General features: G+C 34.0%; 1 protein-coding gene across 1 annotated transcript; it reads left to right on the forward strand.

Annotated features, from left to right (window-relative positions):
- The first annotated feature begins 3,360 nt into the window (after nucleotides 1–3,360).
- Nucleotides 3,361–7,707, forward strand: LOC128221091 (zinc finger protein 845-like). The gene is made up of 2 exons (XM_052929541.1): nucleotides 3,361–3,419; nucleotides 6,438–7,707. Exon 2 carries the CDS (start codon nucleotides 6,695–6,697, stop codon nucleotides 7,571–7,573), a length of 879 nt encoding a protein of 292 aa, XP_052785501.1. The 5' UTR covers nucleotides 3,361–3,419; nucleotides 6,438–6,694; the 3' UTR covers nucleotides 7,574–7,707.
- Nucleotides 7,708–14,212: the final 6,505 nt, after the last annotated feature.

The following is a 14,212-nucleotide window of genomic DNA, read 5'->3' on the forward strand; positions in this document are numbered from 1 at the left end:
AGGTAACAGACAACAATAAAATAGATGTATGGAGCAGGCAACACTTTATGAGTTGTGTGTATGGAATTTATTGGAACGGTTACTTCCCCTGTTGATAAAAATTCGATTATCATAACATTTATTAAAGATGCACTCTTACACCCAAATAAAATAACCACAATTGATACAAATATTTTGATATACCAAAAAGGATGAATAAATGTCGACAGCAATGGTTCTTATGAAGGATACCGAGTTTAATTTGAAAGAAAGGTGCAGAAATCATGGTATATCTACCTTATGAATCTATAGTAGATCACAGTAAATCTTTAAGCATTCTTCAATTATTTAATATGTTTGTGTTTGCAGCTATTAAATACAAAGTTACAATCTTGTTATCAGTATTTAAAATGTTCCATAAATGCATTATTCAGTAATTTGTTAAAGGTGTATCACTCAAAATTTATGTTTATGTATTGATTTTGAATAAGAATGTCACTTTAAGCTTTGTGTTTAACATCATTCAAAGACAACGATCTTGCAATCCGCGTGATTGGATTACATAAATAATGATATGTGTATATATACGACACTACCATTTGGACATAGTTGAAAAACTTAACAAGATTTTCTCTGTCATTATTTATACTTGTACCACTGCCAAATAGTTCACATATTTGTCCATAAACGGACATTGTCACTGAACAGATTGATGATCTGTACCGTGTGTGTTTTATCTCCCCTAATAAAAGCGTGTAAATAATGCAATATCATATTCAATTTACTTAGTCCGTACCAATGCCTACTTAAAGCCGTCTTTAAGTGACCCCCTCCCGCCCTCACCCCCTCCCAGAAAGAAAAAAAATATAATAATGATGAAATAATTATAACAGAGCATATTAAAAACAATAAGTTATAATAATTCCGAGTTTACGTTCATAGTACGTACACGTTATGTCATGCTAAATCGTAAATTATGAACCTTAAGTTCTTGCCTTCTTTGAAGACTTTTATATTATTAAATTGTTAAAAACATAGATGTTTACTTTTATACCAAATTACTTTGTTTTCAAATTGAAACTTTGTTTTCAAATTGAAGCTTTGTTTTCAAATTGAAACTTTGTTTTATATATGACAAACTACAGAAACAGTTTAAACATAACCTCGTTAAATGATACAGGCCGGGTAAACGCCAAAAAACAGAATACAAAAGCAAACAATCACAAACCAGAAAAATATGGAACAACAGCACAAGGCTCGTGCTTAAAAACGTTTTTTTACGCCCCAGAAGTATCTATTCTTAAACCAAACGTAAAATACCTGCGATGATCCCCATATTGGTTTCTTATTGTGTTTTTTTAACGTTTTATTTAATGTTAGACTACATTGACGCATGTAATTTATCAAAAAATTATATATTGGTTTCTTATTGTTTTTGTTTTTTTAACGTTTTTTTAATGTTAGACTACATTGACGAATGTAATCCATCAAAAAATTATATAGCGAAACAGAAATTAAGATCATTCTGAGAGATAAAGGCTTTGATGGCTGTATTAACAAAACCAGTTTTATATGTCTTATAGAATGTAACAACCGCAAGAGTTAAATTTGTTAATTTTATTACTTTTATATTTACCGTTTGCGTTTGCGTTTAAGTCTCAATTTATTAAACTAAAAAGTATTTATTTTTACTGAGAAGCCGGCCAGGTTTCTTGCGATTTACAATCATTAAAAACTGTAATTTCTTTCATACAGTTATTTTTGCAAAGTAAAGTATAACTTTGTTATTGACATATCAGATTTAAGTGCAGGTAAAGTCTTAGTCAAATTTATATCGACTTATATAACTCATCAAACAAGTAGTGCGTTCACATCCTTTCCAGCTCCTGAATTTATTAATGCGACCGTTGATAATTCAGACTACTAAATACTTGTAGAAATTCAAACTAATGACCCAAAACATAACTAAGATGAGAATGCATATAACAATAGCATTTATTTAAATCAAATATTTGAAAAAATATACCAGGATGAGCTCTGGCCAATACTTCTTGCCTTTATCGTGTACAAAAAACAACAACACTCATTGTAAGCGTAACAGCCTTCCAGGTCCATGCCATTGCCTTTGATGATTTTCCTGACTGTATTGTGGCCAGTCGCGGAGACACAGCTTAGTTTACCAGAGGAGGAGCCGCCATGATATCTATGCCGCTGTCTTTGATGTTTTGCCTCATTGTGTTGAGGCTCGTCGCGGGGACACGGCCTAGTAGATTAGAGGGGGACCGCAATGTGGTTAATGATGTTGTCCTTAATGTTTTGCCTTATTGTATTGTATTGTGGCCCATCGCGGGGTCAAGGCTTCGTAGACTAAAGGATGACTTTGATGTTTTGCTTTATTGTATTGAGGCCCGTTGCGGGGACACGGCTAAATAGACTAGAGGAGGAACCGCTATGAGGTCAATATCGCTGTCTTTGATGATTTGCCTGACTGTATTGAGGCCCGTCGAAAGAACACGGCTTAGAAGACTAGATGAGGAACCGCCATGGTCCATGCTGTCGTCGATTGTTATGATTTAGATTATTTTAACACTAGCCTCTTTACTTAAAAATATACATATTTCGTTTATGTTTTTCGATGATATACGGAGTATATCAGTGAAATAACAAAAGTGAAAATATCAGTTTAATACTTCGACATCACGAATTTACATATGATTCCTTGTTTTCAATGACATGGTTTTAATACTAAATAGGTACCGAATACAACATTTTCGCTGTACATCTGCCTAACATTAGGCAAGGTAGCTCCTGGTAACATCTTTCGGTATGACACGCTCTGTGACACGTGCTTTTAAAAAAACCAATCCTTTTTACAAGCTGTTGGTTTTATAATAACGGTCTGTTATTATTGTTACTTTACTTTTTATACGTGTTTATAATTATGATTATAATAAATATAGAATAATTTATAAGTTTTTAACAATAAATATAATTGTATAACAAATATAACGGACATAATAACATGACCAAATACGAAACTAATACTTAAAGAAATGTAAAGCTACAAATATGTAAAGCTAGGAGCCACATGAAATGATGACAAAAATACTGAATATAAGTTACTTTTTATATAGATTTAAAACATAAGAAAAGTGTACTATTACAATATTAAGATATAATTTTGACTTAGTAGTAGAAATAAAGTAGTGTGAAAAATAACGATGTTGATATATAAATGTTGTTCATGCTGTCATGTCATGTTCGGTATACTCGTTACATATCCAGGGGAAGTAACCGCTGTGACATGTTTCACACATAAACCGCTCAAACGTGTTGACTGCTTCATGTATTTAAATTATTGTTGTCTGTCACCTGTTAATGGTGGAAGTCGCCAAAATATTATTTCTTCTACTCAAATGACTGTTCGAATACCGTTTTGGGTAAGTATAATGTTAGGGTCCTCTATTTTCTAATATTTCTTGTGTGTGTGTTTTTTTAAATATATTTTCGATATGATTTGCACGCGAAATATCACCGTATTTTGTGTTCTACGACCAACAACACCCAGGGTTCAAATTTAGGGGATGCTTACTTGCTAAATGCGAGTCAAATTCAGAAATGCTAGTTCTAGCTTCCGTAACATTAATGTTGATATTTTTTTTGATGTTTACAACACATTAAAGTTATGGCGTAACCTCCATAGTAAAGTCAATCAGAATCAATTGAGTGTGATGATGCAATGCAATCACATGACCATGATGACGTCGATGGATTCTATTTATAGTATCGGATTCACATTGTTCATTTAATTGAATCCAATTGCAGTAAGGCTGAAATTACCTTTTGATAAGTGAAAACAAATGATTTATTCCAAATTTGTAATTAGTTATTTACTAATTATTCAAAATAGAAAAAAATAACAGCAAAATAAACACTACATTTGACTTCACAAATGTAGTGTTTATTTTGCTGTTATTTTTTTCTATTTTACACATTAGATTATGCAGCCCTAAAACTCCTAATATTTTTCAGTTTGGCTAAAACTCCTAATAAAACTCAAAATTCAAACGGAATTCCTAAAAAAAGCCCTTATTCTTTTTGATGTCAATTCCTACTTTTTTCTTCTCTAATTGCCAATTTTGAAATTACAAATTAATACACTCACTATTTCATGTATAAGTGTCTTTAATGAAGTTTACATTTTTTTAATTAGAGTATATTCAATACAGTTAATGGCACATGACCAGTTGATCCATTGATTTACAGCTGATACATGGCACCCTGGTGTATGTTATTCCTGTACTTATAGTATGTGAGTGTATTTCTTGTTAAATTTGCAGAGGTAAGTCCATTATGATGGTTACATAAAATTAGCCCTTATTTCTTGCCAAAAAGTGCTGGACAGCCTGATAATATGTAAACAATGAAAGTGTACAGAAAGAAAGGATTTTTTTTTGTGTGTGTATAAATAACACTTTGAAGATGCACTCTTTAATCTTACTCACAAAAAAAGAGTTTCCACAATGTACATTTGTTTAAATACACCAATTGTTAAAAACAAGGGTTTTTATGAAGGATACTGTGTTTTTTTGTATTTTACAGAAAACACTTAATGAGACTATAGTAGTTCACAATTAATCTTTAAGCACTCACCAATTATTCAATATTTTTACATTTTGAGCTATTGGATAACCAATTATTCAATATTTTTACATTTTGAGCTATTGGATACACTGTAACTATCTTGCTATATATATCAGCAATTAATATTTATCATAAATGCAATATTTAGTATTAAAACTTAATAAAAACTACAATTTCACCACACTCACCTGTTTTTGAATGCATAAATTTCATAGAAAGAATATTCCTAAACAGAATAATAATTCTTTACTTGTCCTTTTCGCCATGTACTTTATATTGCAGACTTAGTGAAATATGATTGTATATAGGTCATTTATCTAAAAGGGACGTTTTTATTTGTATTCCCCATTCGAAGCGGAGGAGCTTATTGCTTTGCACATGTTGGTCGGTCAGTCTGTCAGTTTGACCATTGGTAGACCAAAGCTTGTCAGAGTGATAATTACACCATTCCTGGACATATTGTCAAATGAAGGTTGGGAACAGTAGATGACTTCTATTGATTTAAAAGGGTCATGGGGTCAAAGGTCAAGGTCAAAGTGACCTTTAATGGGAATGTGCTGTCAAAGCTTGTCCGAGTAATAACCCAACAAAACCTGGACCAATGGCCCTCAAACCTAAAATGGACGCTAGGCCTTACCAGTAGATTACCCTATTGAGGGGTCATTGGGTCAAAGGTTAAGGTCCAGGTGATCTTAAATACATAAAGGTTGTCGGACAGATAAGTGGAAAATGCCTGGACCCATGGATCTTTAACTTGACTTGGAGGGTGGGCCTACCCAGTAGATGACCCCTATGATTTTAAGGGTCATCAGGTCAAAGGTCAAGGTCACATGCTCAAATGTTGTCCGATGTAGTTACTGGACAATGGCTGTACCAATGGACCACAAACTTGACTTGCAGGTTTGGATTGACTAGTAGATGACACTTATTAACTCAAGGGTCATCGGTCAAATGTCAACAGTAGATGACCCCTATTGTTTTTATTGGTAATCATGTCAAGGTCAAGGTCGCGGTGACCTTTGACGTGAAAAGGTTGACAAAGCTTGTCCGAGTGATAAATAAAAAATGACAGGCCTCATGGTCATCAAACCTTACATGGAAGCTGCGCCTGACCAGTACTAGACCCATATTGAATTTAGGGAAAATCGGTCAAAGCTCAAGGTTTCAGTGACCTTGAATGCAAAAATGTTTTCAGGGTGTTTACTTGTCAAAGCCCGCACCCATGGACTCAAAAATGACTTGGTTGTTGGGCCAGACCAGTAGATGATCCCTATTGATTTAAGGGCATCGGGTTGAAGGTAATGGACACATTGACCTTTAACACAAAGAGCTTGTCTGTGCAAAACTCGACAATGCACTCATGGTCTTCAAACTTGACACTGTGGATGAGGTCATATAGTCAAATTTCAAGGTCACAACTCGTATTGGTAATTAAAATTACGTTTAATTAACATGTTAATCTGCAAATATCAGTCATCCTCTGAACAGGCTTAAAACTGTACCAACCATCCTCACACAGTATCTTAAAACTGCCTCAAAGGCATCTTATGACAATGAAAAATCTGCTGTCATTTTAGTTTATGCATATTTCATTCAATAGTCCAATTAAATGGCGCTCTTGGGGGGCATAATGTTTGACAAACATCTCTTGTTTTAACCTTTCAACGTTGAGTTAAATTTAAAATAGGGCATTTGATTAAATAAAACCATAAATGATTCGTGTAAATATATGTGAAATAGTGCTTTTTTCTTCGATACGTTATTCTGAACAAACAACTAACAAATAATCTTTGCCGCCTGAATTGTATTTTCAGATTCACATTGATATACGCACAGGAGAGAAGCCATACACGTGTGGTCTGTGGCGCTAATTTGTCCCAGAAATCTTATATAAAGTGTCACATAAAACTATATACAAGAGAGCAGCAATACAAGTGTGTGATCTGTGATGTTGCTTTTTCTCTGAAACGTGATTTACATATCCAAAATCGATAACACACATGAGAAAAGCCGTATAGGTATGAGATATGTGATGCATAATTTTCCTTGAATTTTAAATACACATTTGATTATGCAAACAGGAGAGAAGCCATACAAGTGGGAGAAGTGTGATGCTTCATTTACATTGAAAGGCAGTTTAAAGACACATTTGAAAATACACACAGGAGAGAAACCATACCAGTGTGGGATATGTGACGCTGCGTTCTCTTTGAAAGGTAGTTTACTGAGGCATAAACGAGTACACACAGGAGAGAAACCATACACGTGTGGGATATGTGATGCTTCTTTCTCTTTGAAAGGTAATTTACAGAGGCATATACGAAAACACACAGGAGAGAAACCGTACGGGTGTGAAATATGTGATGCTTCTTTTTTTAAGAAAAGTTTTTTGAAGACCCATATGGAAATTCACACAGGAGCGAAACCATACAAGTGTGGGATATGTGATGCTGCATTCTCATTGAAATATAATTTAAAGACGCATAAACGAATACATAGAGGAGAAAAACCATACAGGTGTGAGATATGTGATGCTGCGTTTTCATTGAAATGTAGTTTACAGCAGCATAAACGAAAACACACAGGAGAGAAACCGTACGGGTGTGAAATATGTGATGCTTCTTTCTCTAAGAAAAGTTTTTTGAAGACCCATATGGGAATACACACTGGAGAGAAGCCATACGATTGTGGGATATGTGTTGCTGCTTTCTCTCGGAAAGGCGTATTACAGAAACACATTCGAATTCACATAGGAGAGAAGCCATACACTTGTGGGATATGTGATGCTGATTTCTCTCAGAAGTGTAATCTACAGAGGCATTTACGAATACACACAGGAGAGAAGCCGTACAGGTGTGAGGTATGTGATGCTACTTACTCTTCGAAAAGTAGTTTACAGGTTCATACACGAACACACACAGGAGAGAAGACTTGGAATTCACAGGTGTGAAATATGTGATGCTTCTTTTTCCTTTAAAAGCAGTTTAAAGAAACATTTGAGAATACACACTGGATAGGAGCCATCCACTTGTGAGTTATGTGATTTTGCTTTTTGTAGGAAAATTGATTTACAGAGACATAAAATGGTACACACAGGAGAGAAACCATACAATTGTGGTATATGCGATGCTAATTTCTTCCAGAAAGCTAATTTAAAGACACATTTAAAAGTCCACATAGATGAGCCACACTCATGTGAAATGTGTGGTGCTTATTTCTCTCAGGAAGGTACTTTTCAATTACATAATATATACACACACACAAGAGGAGTTTAACAAGTGTGAGATATGGGATGCTGCATTCTCAGATAAAGTATATTTACAGAAACGTGTTATAATATACATGTAAAAAATAAGTTATTTTAGTTGGAGGTATACATGTATGAATGTTGATGTATCTTGGTCAAGTTACTTGCGGCGTCATATTGGGGGTCACACAGAATCGCCAAACATATATTAAAGACGATTGTTGAACCTGTAGTACTGTATTGTTATAAAAATATTCCTACTAGAGGCAGCCATTCATGTATATAGAGATGAAAGTGGTATGAATGTGAAACACCCCCAAAATACGTCTAATACCTGGAACAATTTATAATATGGTGTATAAATGTGCCCAAGAAACTTTGTGTTTTATTTATTATCTGTATTAAAAATGTAATTTGTAATGTTTTAAGACACTTAAACATATTCTTAGTAGTTGAATTTGCTTATATATGTATGTCAACTTCCCTTCTTGAAAGAACATTATTTTATAAAATGTATTTTTAGGGGTTTTGGATATGTATTTTAAAACCTTTGAGCATTTATACTTTAGATTATCTTAAAGGGACTGTACACCAGATTGGCACCAAAACAGTTTTTCTGTAACTAATCTCAGGACAATTATTTATGCAAAAAAAAATCGTGAACGAACATTATTTTATAAAATGTATTTTTGGGGGTTTGGATATTATTTTAACACCTTTGAGCATGTAAAGTTTAGATTATCTTACAGGGACTGTACACCAGATTTGCACCAAAACAGTTTTTTCTTTAACGAATATCGGGACAATTTTTTAATTAAATGTTTTACTCTTTGATATCATTATTGCATTTTTTATCCCTAAAAGTAGCCCTTACTAAGCGTCTTAACACATTTCTATGTAAATTGAACATGCTGTTAATGATTAAGTCATTTTTTTGTAAATGTATAAAGATGTTCTTACATAAAATGCACAAACTCGTTCTATTTGTGTTTGTTTGTTTTGGTATTGCCCTGTCTTAATTTTTGATTTCACTTCAACTTATCAATACAGATACAAGTAGTTATTTTTAATTAGAATGCAGTACAAAGTAACCATTGGTCTAGAGGCAGTATTCATTTAGTCATGGTTCTTTGATAATTTTTATTAATATTTACTCGTCCCGAGCATGAATCGCCAATACCATAAGATATTGACTTAAAACAATAATACTGTACATCTTATTCAGGAGAAGTGCAGTGCCCAAGAACAACAAATCTGACTGCAGTATTCTTGGCGTATTTCTCTCTTTATTTTCATACTAAAGCCTTTGTCGTAAGACCTAATAGATCCTTTTCTTAATTTTAGGGGAGTATGGCAGTGACCAGTCTGTGACAACTCCCGTTTAAAGATAGGCCCTCCTAAATAGACATTTCGAAGAGCCTGCCCTGAATATTTATTGATGGTTGATAGTTTAATGTACGTGTGATGTGCTTTGGGATTTTATGTTTATGTGTCTCTTTGTTAAGGCATGTAAGGCATTGATAGTGTGCCTCTAAACAGGGTCTAATACTTTGGTTACTATGTTTTCCATTGTACCTTCCATTCCATGAGTATTATGTCGTGTTATTTAAGGAATGAATTGCGGGCTTGATGTCATTATCGGGGTATGAACGCAATTGAACTGGTCAAAGTGTGTGGAGTCGTAAGGACTCAACGCGTATTTGACCAGCCCAATTGTGTTCATATCCCCGATATTGACATCATGACCGCCATAGTTTTTTTATAATACACCAAAAGTTCTTTATTTCATTTTCTCTTTGTAAGCTTGCAAGCAAAACCATACCTAACTTTGTTAATCACATGTATATTAATTTTAGCCAAAGTTGAGTTCTTTGAAATATTGATTTTCTGATAATTATCCGCACTGCCAATATTGATATACCATTAACCGTTGTCATCGATGTAAACATTCGGCTCATCTGTATGTCAACTACCTATGAGCATTGCACTTGACTTTTAACACAAGTCAGTCTCTTCTGTTGAACATATCTGTCCATGTACATATCAGTACTGATATGAAAAGGTCAGTACAGTTTGTATGGGATTTTTTCATATTGCTTTAAGCATATTTCTTCTTTTAATGTTTGATATTATTCATAAACAGCAGTAAAGCACTCATAAATATATATCGTAGAAAATTAAAATGATACTTCATTAAAACACAATTGCATGTCTATCAATATTAATGTAATATTGATTTTAAACCTAAGACTAAATTATATTTGATGATGGTGATTTCAATTTGTTTTAAGAAATATAAAATAAAACCTTAATAATATCTTACCCGTAGGAAATGATCAGGCCTCAGCTAGTTTTTTTGACAGGCGTCAAAGAGGCATCAACCAACTGGTTTTTGCTATGAAGTGTTTAAAATTAGCTGGACAAGAGCAGGACACGTCAAATAATTGCCAAACCAAGCGTCATTTTATTCAGTATTTTGTTCGTCATTTACAAACAAGGGTCAAAAAGAGCTTTAACCTTTACATCCTCTGTGTATTGAGGCGTCATTCCAAACCAAGCGTCAAGCGGAACTTAAAGGAAAGTATCAAAGTATCGTGTTATTTAAATAGAAAAAAGAACTTTAACACATTTTCACCAAACATCTTAAATGGTACAAAATGTTTGATACAAAAATTAAATGGTTGTCAATACATGTTGCTTAATTACACACTTTCTTAAGTCGGATGAGAGGCATAACTCAAAATCTATCGATTTTCCACAAATGGACGAGCTAAAATGATTTAAACACACGTGAACAAAACACATGTTAAGTTAACGGTACAATTTTGTTTTTAGACACTCCGTTCTGTTTGGAAACTGGCACACATATCCTTGTGTGCCCACGTATGTCATTCTGAATTGAGCTTGGTAATCTTGTGTGTTCGAAGGTTGGATGCATCATCTTCAGCCTGGCGTCAGCTCGAGCTACTTGTTTACTAAAGCTGAATATTTCCCTTGCAAACTCTCGGGCAAAACCATAAACGAAGATTTTTTTACTCCTAGCAGAACCTAATGCAAAGTTATTAGCAACCCCCTCAATAATGTTGAATAATAAACCATGAAGATCATTTAAGGCCATCGGCAACTGCATTTGGCTTCCCTTAAAGCCTTTCATGTACAACAGGGGAAGTAATTTCTGACACGGAATATGCTGAGACTCATTCAATATTAAGATATAAGCGTATTTGGGTGTTTCCCCTTCATCTTTCAATTGTTGAAAATTAATTCAGGTATTTCCAGCAACTATACGAGTTAAACTTAAACAACAACAACAACAATAATAAAAATAATAAGTTTATCTATTTTAATTGTATATATCATTTCTTGAAATTATTTCAATCACCATTAAAAAAAATCGATACTGACAGAGTCGGGGTAATAGCCTATTTATGTAAAGTTGAAATCAGGGAGGTTCATAAAAGCAAAGTGCCGATATGAATTGACGTCATCATTTTTCCTTCAACTCGCTGTTACCCTCATCATACATGTGCCATTTGTTCGGGCTCGTCGAGTAGATTGCAAAAACGTATACATTTACCGGTCTATCTTTAACCGTGTTTGAGCAATCGGCTCTCAATGCGAATGTTGAACCATAGAAGTGTAAATTAACGAATAGTCGCTATGAACTAGGCTTCATGTAACCTTGTTTTGTATCAAACGAAACGGTTTGACGAACTCTATAATTAATCGCAACTGGATGTCAATTTACTTATGCGTACTTATTTCTCCTTATGTTTTGAAGTAACATAGTCGTGCTTGGGATCAAACTAAATGTTTGACGAACTCTGTCATCTTATCAACTCAAACCGGATGTCAAACCACTTATGCTATGCGTAAAACCAATTGTGTCCTGATTATTCATGAGTAACATAATCGTGTTGGTGTCTATCAAAATGGTTTGACGAGCTCTCAATTTGAAAGGAAAATCACTCTGTGGTTAAACCATTTTTTCCAAAAATGCATTAATACACCATGTTAAATGGTTTGTACTCATATATAATCAAAACTATGAGACGATGCGAGTAAAAGTTTAAATACTATTGGATAAAACAGCATGTGACATTCATTTATTTCTCCATCTAGCATTCGTGTATGTAAATCAGCTTATTAATATTCATAACCGGACTATTTTCTTTTTACAATCTATGACGTCACGTCAAAGTAATGAGGTTGTTTAAGTTGGTTACATTACTTAGCGCATTTCATATGTGTATTTTCCTTCTAAAAGTATTTGGGGTTAAAATAAAGCAACACTTTAACTTTTTTAACTGGTTTTATGTTTTAATATCAATGACAATTAATGGATTGCGGAAAACTGGAAGCTGAAAGTTTGCCTGCAGTCAACATGACGGGTGTTTTGTCAGATTCGACTTGTTCAAAGATCTTTTGGTAGTTTTGAGTTGTTTGAGCCGGAATTGAGTGACGAAACGACTTCTGCTGCTGCTGTTTCTGAAATTCCTCTAGATTCCTCCAGACATTGAAGAACTGATGAACACTTCTTTTCATGATTTGTCTGAAGTAACATGTAAAAATGAAAGTGAAAATGAAAGTTTATGTACAGCTTTATGAAAGTAACGACATGCGTACCATTCATTAATATAAACAACAGGGTAGTTAGTAAAATGGTTAAATATATTCTTAGGCAAGGACTAATGGAAGATACATTTCAGAGTTTAAACAAGTCACCTTTACGTAAATATCTTAACTGAAAAGTGCTGTTTATCCGTTTCGAAATGGTAAAAATGAGGAGTCGCCAGCCATTACTGGTCTCATTGTTACTAAATCTAGCTCCATGTGTTTCAAGTCGACGATGTATTCATACGTGTGGGAAGGCTACATGCTACTAGGACTTTTCGAGTGATGAATTGCGATTCTTGGATAATAGCAAAATATTTTCTGCCTTTCATTGATGTATGAAGTGTCGGGAAAATTACACCTAATTTATATATAAACACCTATAATGAAACGCAGGAAATTAATGTTCAATTCTTAAATAATCACCTACTTACACGAAGGCACCATAGCTTGAACAAAAACATGATATATATTTCGCCATTTTAATGATCAAGGTGGTGGATTTGCTTGGGATAATGACATCAGTATTGTATTTGTTTAATAATAACAATAATTATGAGGCGTTAAGCTATCAATTGACATTATAAACGCACGTCTTTATTTAGTAACGGCATTTCATAATAACTTTCAATTGCCAAACTCACAAAGTGGCCTTGTCTGAACAAGTCAGTCAAAATATAGATATAGCATCATGTTACTTAAAATATATATGACTTATTGAACTATTTATAGTCAACCAACCTAATAAATAATCTGGTATTGCTATAATAAGGCTGTACTCTGAACAGTGGAAATGTTTATGCACTCTTTTATACTCAGAGACATGGATTTGCGCATCTCAACGCTTGAGACGATGGTTAATCATTTTTACCAACAAATAAGAGTTGATGAATTTTGCAATGACGAGGAGGATACAAGTCAGTCATCTGTTGTAAAATTGCGACTTTCCCAGATACGCAATCCAGACTATGGTGAAAGTTTTGTCAATGAAGAATTCGATTAAATACTTTATCATTTTGAGGATCCATTTTTACCAACTATGAATGACCCGAATGGTAGATGAGTACGTCCGAAACCAAAAGGTGGTGCACGGTGTTAAACACGTTCCTTTGTCTGAAACCCACTTTCAGTATTGTGGCTGGAGAAGAACCGGCCCGTCCAGTAGACCCTAGCATCTCCAAAGACTCGAGTATGCGATACGAAAAATATCCAAATGGACCTTCGTCAAGAATGCCGCCGTCGATACGACTTACCAAGTTAAAGTTGATAAACGCCACCAAGGTGAACGTCTCCAGGATAACAGTGTATTAGACTATGATAATCATCACCCTATTTAAGCAAGCACTTTGCCGTATTGTAATTAAGCTACTTAAGACTGTTTTGCTAAAGAAGTGTCGAGAAATTAGGGCCTGGCATAACATTAACATAGAATGAACGACGTTATGTCGTGACATTAACACTAGTTTTGGTGAGCTTTCCTGATTAATTATGTATACAATAGCTATAACCTTCAATGAGTTTATACACACAATGAAATTAGAGATGCTTTTCCCACTGCGATATCGATCATTTTTAATTTCCTTGACATTAAAAGTTGAAAGTTTAAATAAGTACTCTTAGTCGAGACCTGACAAACATGAAACATTTTAGGTTAATATTTAGAACGGTATGAAATGTATTAAAAAAGCAAACAACACGTATTTGTCGTCCAGATGGCACACATGGCGT

Source organism: Mya arenaria, chromosome 16, assembly GCF_026914265.1.
Source record: "Mya arenaria isolate MELC-2E11 chromosome 16, ASM2691426v1".
NCBI classification, from domain to species: domain Eukaryota; kingdom Metazoa; phylum Mollusca; class Bivalvia; order Myida; family Myidae; genus Mya; species Mya arenaria.

What these genes read in the sequence shown, in the direction of transcription:
- LOC128221091 (XM_052929541.1), top strand. Translation starts at nt 6,695, where the DNA reads ATGCAAACAGGAGAGAAGCCATACAAGTGGGAGAAGTGTGATGCTTCA.